Raw genomic sequence first — 7272 nt, 5'->3', positions numbered from 1 at the left:
GACCGGCGTCCGTACGATATGGTGTAATGAGGAATGTATTGGTTGATCGAGAACCCGAACGAGGAACCCTAAGATTGACTCTTGAGAGTAGAGCAGGGCAATGTAGAGATACATGAAGCAGTTTATACAAAAAAATGACAGAGTGCTCCAATCGTCGGTTTGACAAAGACTGCAAGCAAACCCCTGGGGGGATACAAACCGTCCGACATCAAAATTACGCTCTTGAGAAATCTACGTTGGACACGCTCTAATTGAGCAATATAGATATTGTGTATAGGCGACCATACCAAAGATGCATATTCGAGTTTCGACCTTACGTAAGTGATGTACAGCAGTTTTAGGGTCACAACGTCGCCAAATTCTTTGGCACTACGTAAAACAAAGCCCAGAGACTTAAAAGCTGCACTTGTGATGGATAGAACGTGATCACAAAAAGAAAGTTTCTAGTCGAAGAGCACACCTAGATCCTGAACACTACTACGTCTTAATAAGATCTTATTGTTGAGTGTGTAGTCGAACAGCAAAGGTTTAACTTTTTTGGTAAAGGTGACAACGCTGCATTTGGGAATATTAAGAATGAGACCACTTTTTCTGCATCTGTCAGCGATCTCATCGATACCCCTCTGAAGCCGAAGTGAGTCACCAACAGTGTTAATAATGGTGTAGATCTTTATATCGTCGGCATAAAGGAGGCAGGAGACGTCTAAAGAGGCCACTAGATCGTTGATAAAGATGTTAAAAAAGAGGGGTCCAAGGACTGATCCTTGTGGGACGCCCGTCTCCTGTTTAAAAGACCTCGATTCATCATCCGAAAACCCAAACGACTCAAGTTTATTCAAAAGCAGATTGTGATCAATCATGTCGAAAGCCTTCGAGAAATCCGTATAAACCACATCCACTTGTGAGTGATTATCTAATGCCTCATACAGAAACTGAGAGATAATAACAAGATTTGTCTCAGTGGACCGGCCCCCCACAAAATCATGCTGGCAAGGAGATAGCACACTAGAAACGTGATTAATAGTGAGGTCATAGAAAAGGTACTCAAAGAGTTTGGAAAAATTATTTATTAAGGCGATTGGTCTATAGTTTGTAATTTCAGATGGAGAACCTTTCTTGAAAATCGGCCGTATTGTTGACAATTTCCATTTAGTCGGATAGCAGTTGTTCCTCAATATTAAATTAAATAGCATCTGCAACGGTTTGGCAAAGACAGAGGCACAGTCTCTAATGACAAAGGCTGGTATTTGATCTGGACCGCTAGTCATACGCTTTAGACGTTTGAGCGCCTTCAGTACATCGTCATAAGTAACAGAAGTTAAGTTGAAGACATTGTAAGAATATGGGGCAGATGGTATATCAACAGATGGGTTCCTCCCGAAAGACTAAGAAAAGTAATCAGCAAAGCTCTCCACAATGGTCTGGGGATCCGTAATTGTCGTGTTATTGAAAACCATGGACGCTGGGACAGAATTAAAATTCTTTTTTGAATTGATGAACGACCAAAATTTTTTCGGATCTGTCTTTATAATATTGTTAATCTGATATTGCTTATAGGTACTATCAGCTGTAGATTTAAACTTTACTCTTAAGGATTTTAATCTTTCATAGCTATTTACTGACTTTAAGACTTTATGTTTCCTCCAAGCAGTATCCTTAGCCTTTAGCAGTGTAATTAATTCTTTGTTGAACCATTGCGGATAAGTTGCAGAACTAGATTTTTTAACTGGTACATGACACCGAAATATATCATCTAAGGAAGAATAAAAATCAGAAACTGCGCCATCAACATCAACACACACAGAAAGAAATGTCCAATCAACTTCAAACAGTGCTTCATATAGTGCATTAAAATTGCATTTACGAAAATTATATGAAACGATCTGTTTGGATGGGAATGTTTTGGAGCGATTTCTGATGCCAATCTCGACCTGAAGGGGCGGGTGGTGTCTATCGACATCGACAAAAGATTGGTGAGCATCAATTACGGAACAATCTAGATACTGATTAACAAGAATCAGATCCAACATTCTATCATGAGAGTTCAATATATTATTGCATTGCTTCAAATCATAAAATCCGATGATTATAGATGATGCTACTGGTGATGGACGTTCCTGTCTCATCAGATGTACTCAAAACGAACTGCGGGACATTGAAATCACCCATAATAAACAAACTGGCTTCATACAAAAAGTCCAGGGATATCAAAAAATCGTAAAGAACACTATACACGGCGTGATCGCAAGTAGGTGGTATGTAAATAAGTAAGACATACAAAGTACGAAAATTAATATCAATCTTAACAATCAATAAATCATTAATAAAGTAATAAGTGCAAAATTCACTCCCACGCGGGAGATTATTTCCTTTCATTGTATATAGGGAAAAAAATGTTGTTTCTTGAGAATATGTTGAACTGTTTGTTGAGATACTTGCAGAGGGTGACCAATTTCTCGGATAGATGTATTTAAGTTTTCTTCAACATGAAACAAGAAAAACATTTAATTCCAAATCTTCATCTTGGATTTCACAAGCAGTTTTTTCTAGGTTTTTTGAATGACCCAAAATTTCTTAAATTCCGAACCAGTTTTTGAAATTTATCCGCACTTGACTATACCCGATTAGGAAAAGGAAAACGGGTTTCTATAGAGTCGCAAAGCTCTTGCACTGCTACTTCAGCATTCAAAATAGGTTTTTATCATGGCCATGCATTCTCCGTTGTCCATTGTAATGGTGAAACATTAAAAATTGTTGCAGTTTACTCTACCAAAAAATGTGTTAATAAAATGTCCTGAGCTCACATAGTCATTTTGAACATTTAGAATAAACTGATCGCTTGATTTGTAAATTTTTGTAATGTTATTAAATCCTTAATTTCTTGACTTTGACTTTTGTTATTATTCAAATCGGATAAAAAATATGCAAGATACAGTATAACAGGTTTTTCGTCAGTCATTCGGTGTACATCAACATAGATTTTGATTGATAATTTCCATAACTTATTTTTAGATGCAAAATATTTGACTAGAATTAATAGATTTAACTAATCTTAATTTAACATTAGCACAGGTATTTATTTTCAAAAACGTTTAACCCGTTTTGACAAGTTTAATCCTGTTAGTCAAGTCTAGTCAATTTAATCTTTTGTGGCTAACAATTTAAAAACAAATAAATTGAGTACCCACTTTCAGTGATCTTTGGCTTTGAGTTAATTTTGTGAAACAGACAAAAATAATACATATTTTAGAATATGTATTAAACATAAATGTAAATAACTATGTGACAAAGAGACAACAAAATTATGTAGTGCTACTTCCAATTAATTAATTACTTAAGTGGTTTACACACTTAAACACATTTTTACACAAATCATGTAATTTATTATGACATTTTAATTGAGAATGAAAATAATAATGACGACAATGTGAAAGGAAAGAAGAATGTATAAAAGTGTATTAAGAAATAATTTCCGGTAATACCAATTGAAATCACTGATAAAACGATGAAATCGGATGTTGGCGTTTATATTAGTCATTATATTAATATTTTATAATCCTTTTATCGCATGAAATAGATCACAAATAGTAACTTTTTTAAGAATATATAATCTTACTATTCTTGTGAAGATTGATGAGTTGTTATCACGTCAGCTCTTACATCATTAAATTATTTTATCTCTTTTGTCTTAGAGGATATATAAACTCAAAAAAAGACGATCCTAACCAGTGTCCTGATCAACTGACAAGCTACACAATATGAAAGTAATCCTTTATTTGGCATTTGTAGCTTCTTTTGCATGGGGTTACCCATCTCTAAAAGATGCCAGCGTGTGCAAGACTGCAGCATGTATGATTGAAAATGATTGTCGCTGTTCATCTACGACTAATCCGATCAGTGCTACAGATGCACCACAAGTAAGTATTTATGATCAAAATTACGATTATTTAAATTGCAATATGTTTTTGGTTTAGCTTATAGCCATAACTGTTAGTGAATCAGTTGTCGCTACACTTTACGAAGACTATTTGAAACCTATACTTTTCGACCGTACTAATCCAGATGGCAAACCTATCGGAGCCACTTTCTACGTCAACCATGAGTACACAGATTATACGTTAGTTCAAGATTTGTATCTTCGTGGATATGAAATCGGGGTACATTCTGTTACGTAAGTAAAAAATTCAGTTTTCTTTTAAATAAGTATTCCAAAATCAAATTATCACTTATTTTTATTAGTTAGGTATTTATGTTATAAGAACAAAAAAGAAAATATTTCGGACGATTTGCTGGAAATTGCTGGACGAGGTAAAGCCGAGTCCACAACAGCCAATGACTCCAAAATATTGTTTTCGTCCATGTATCATACACAATATTTTAGTCGTAAAAATTCTCATTCAATTGTCAAAGTATAATAATTTTGAAAAAATGAGGGCTGTTAAAAACTTCTTTAACAACTCTGCGCGTTGCCAAGGTGTTATTGACAACTTAGCTGTTGCCGATTGTTTTTTATTTATTGCTTAACAACATAGCGGACCAAAAATGGTTTTCGGCCTTGGACGAAAAATAATGCTTTGACGAAAAGACGACGTTCTCGTCCAGATATTCAAACCGAAAAATACTACTTTATGGTATAATTGACTAAAAAATAAATTCTATAACTACGTTTTATTCTAAAAAGTTGCCATGACACCTAAACACTGACGAATGTGTTCCTATTACAGAAAAAATTCGTCACAAGAATATTGGAGACATGCTACCTTGGAAGACCTGGTTGAAGAGTTTTATGGCCAACGACAAATTATTTCTCATTTTGCCAACATTCCAATTGAAGATATTGTAGGAGGCAGAACACCACAACTGCAATTGGAAGGAGACCTCTCAATTGAAGCTTACGTCCAGTCAGGTTTAACATATGATAACTCCTGGCCAACAAGTTCCTCTATACGCTTGTTTCCCTATACACTGGATTATAAATCAACTCAAGAATGTCTTGTTACAATGACTTGTCCAACACAACCCCACGAACACTTCTGGATTGCTCCTCTAACCAATATACAAGGAAACGACAGCATTCAGTGCAACTCCCTGGCAACATGTAACATACAGTAAGTACCATATTTTTAAGTAAACTTAGGATATTATATTTTTTAATTGTAGAGGTTCGGCTCAAGAAATAGCAGACTGGTTGATTGACCAAGTAGATAGTGCTCATCAGGGTACCCGAGCACCGTTGATCTTACGTTTGGATTCATACTGGTTCCAATTTACCCATAATAGCTATGAAGGTTTTGTTTTGTTTTTGGATGAAATGTCAAGAAGAAACGATCTTTTCTTTGTGTCAGTGGAAGACATAGTAAATTGGATGAAAAATCCAGTTTCAGCTGCGAATTTTCAGTCCACTGTACACGAAAGATATGGTGATTGTGCCCCAATTAGTTGCTCATTGAAGTTTTTGGATGGAAGTGAACGGTGGATGAAGTCTTGTGTATCGTGTCCACTTAGCTATCCATGGAAAGGAAATCCGATGGGCAAATAATTTTACCGGTTAATTGAAATCTTCTATATAATAAACTTCATGTTTATTATTACTCGTTGTTATGAACTGTTAATAAAATATAAACTAATTTGAAATATTAACTACTACTGATTCATCGTTCAATACCGTTCAATACAGTTATTATTAAATAAAAGTAAATTAAAACCTTAGATTAACTGGAAAAAAAATGAAAAATCATAGTTGGCCGATGATTTTCAAAATTGTCTAGGAGCCTAGATGTTGATTCTAAACATCTTTTCTTAATAACTTTTTGTCGTATTTACCACATAAAAGGCACTTTATTCTACAGAAAAATTGGTTTTTTGAAAATTTTCAAGGCATACTTGACTTTTCAAAACTAAAATTTTGTTAAAAATTAGTCTTTAACCAAGCTGGGTTAAACCCCAAAAAAAGAAAATTTAGATCGATTTTTTTTTATCTTTTACAAGAGTCGTTTCACCTATCCAGGGACACACTCTATAATAATACTCCAAAAATAACTTCATGGCTAAATTATCATTTAAACACATCAAAGAACCTGCTCACAGTCGTTGTCAACACAATAGCAGCTATATGAAATTTACAAAATTTTACAGTATTGTCATTTTGCTAAACTATGAATAAAAGCTTTATCTATTTATCAAATCGGCCACAACATTTTTCATTTTTCTGATTTTACAAAGCGCTATCTGAGGCCACAACTTTTCACGTGGAGTTAAAATATCGCATACCAAAAAATACCAGCTTTTGACTTGACAGGGTCATGTAGATATAGTGTATTACCAACGAGTGCGGAAAAGTGGCAATTTCTCACGAATGTGGAGATGTTCTGGTACGTGACAAAGTCGACTTAACCTCCTCAGCGTTCTGTATGTTGTCACTTTCCAAAGGCACCTCAATTTCTCACCCTCAACTTGACTTCACGTCCAATCAATTCTATTCAAAATTTGAAATTTACGTAGGTAATCGTACCTATAACGGGTGTTTTTTTAAATTTGGCGTCGAAGTAGGCGTTGAACTGTCGATTGTGAACGCAATATACAAGTTACGGATCACGGATCAGCTGTTTAAATCTTACGCTTTTACACGAGTGGTGCTCTCTCAATCGACTCTCCAACGCCTACTTCGACGCCAAATTTAAAAAAACAGCCTTTATCATTTTGCAGCGCAATATTTTTACAACTGAACATAACCCTATAATGAATTTTGTTCCAAATTTATATTCACACTGTTTTAGCAATCGAATTTATTAATTTCTATGGTAAAATAATTGAACGATTAATCACTGTTGGGTGGTGATATTAGCCGTTCAAATGATATAGTCGTCTTTGTATAACTACTTAAAAACTTTATTGTATGACAAAATGTTGATGTACAAGTGTTAAGTACCAAGGATAGTGGTAGACTCTCGTTTTTACCAATTCAATTCAATTCAACTTCATTTATTTCCTTGCTTATTTATTACATTTCATTCGTTCTTAGGGCTATGGCAAATTTTTACAAGGGGGCGCTGCTGAGGCTTAAGGCCTTTTCAGCGCTGGGATTATTCTAATTACAATGTTATACTTAATGTTAGACAATGATATGGTTATAATACAATAATGATACAATAGAACGAAGAAAAAAAAAACAAAGCTGAATACAATGGAAGTTAAATAACGTTTGATGGTAACAGTGAACTTATGCTAGGTGAAACAAAAACTTATATACTAGGTGAGGCAGATGGGGCTGGG

At 34.7% G+C, this 7272-nt stretch overlaps 1 protein-coding gene across 1 annotated transcript; it reads left to right on the top strand.

Annotated features, from left to right (window-relative positions):
- The first annotated feature begins 3719 nt into the window (after positions 1–3719).
- LOC138131083 (chitin deacetylase 8-like) lies at positions 3720–5640 on the top strand. The gene is made up of 4 exons (XM_069047844.1): positions 3720–3917; positions 3975–4171; positions 4725–5108; positions 5161–5640. The coding sequence occupies exons 1-4, from the start codon at positions 3759–3761 to the stop codon at positions 5537–5539; spliced, it is 1119 nt and encodes a 372-aa protein (XP_068903945.1). The 5' UTR covers positions 3720–3758; the 3' UTR covers positions 5540–5640.
- The last annotated feature ends 1632 nt before the right edge of the window (positions 5641–7272 follow it).

Source organism: Tenebrio molitor, chromosome 5 (assembly GCF_963966145.1).
Source record: "Tenebrio molitor chromosome 5, icTenMoli1.1, whole genome shotgun sequence".
Lineage (NCBI taxonomy): Eukaryota > Metazoa > Arthropoda > Insecta > Coleoptera > Tenebrionidae > Tenebrio > Tenebrio molitor.
Note: the sequence above shows the minus strand (reverse complement) of the source record. Positions and strands in the feature narration are given on the sequence as shown.

Bases quoted from the DNA above. Each gene is read 5' to 3' on its own strand.
- LOC138131083 (XM_069047844.1), top strand. From the start codon at position 3,759: ATGAAAGTAATCCTTTATTTGGCATTTGTAGCTTCTTTTGCATGGGGT. The intron at 3,918-3,974 runs GTAAGTATTTAT...TTTTTGGTTTAG, and splicing joins GTGCTACAGATGCACCACAA to CTTATAGCCATAACTGTTAG. The intron at 5,109-5,160 runs GTAAGTACCATA...TTTTAATTGTAG, and splicing joins CTGGCAACATGTAACATACA to AGGTTCGGCTCAAGAAATAG.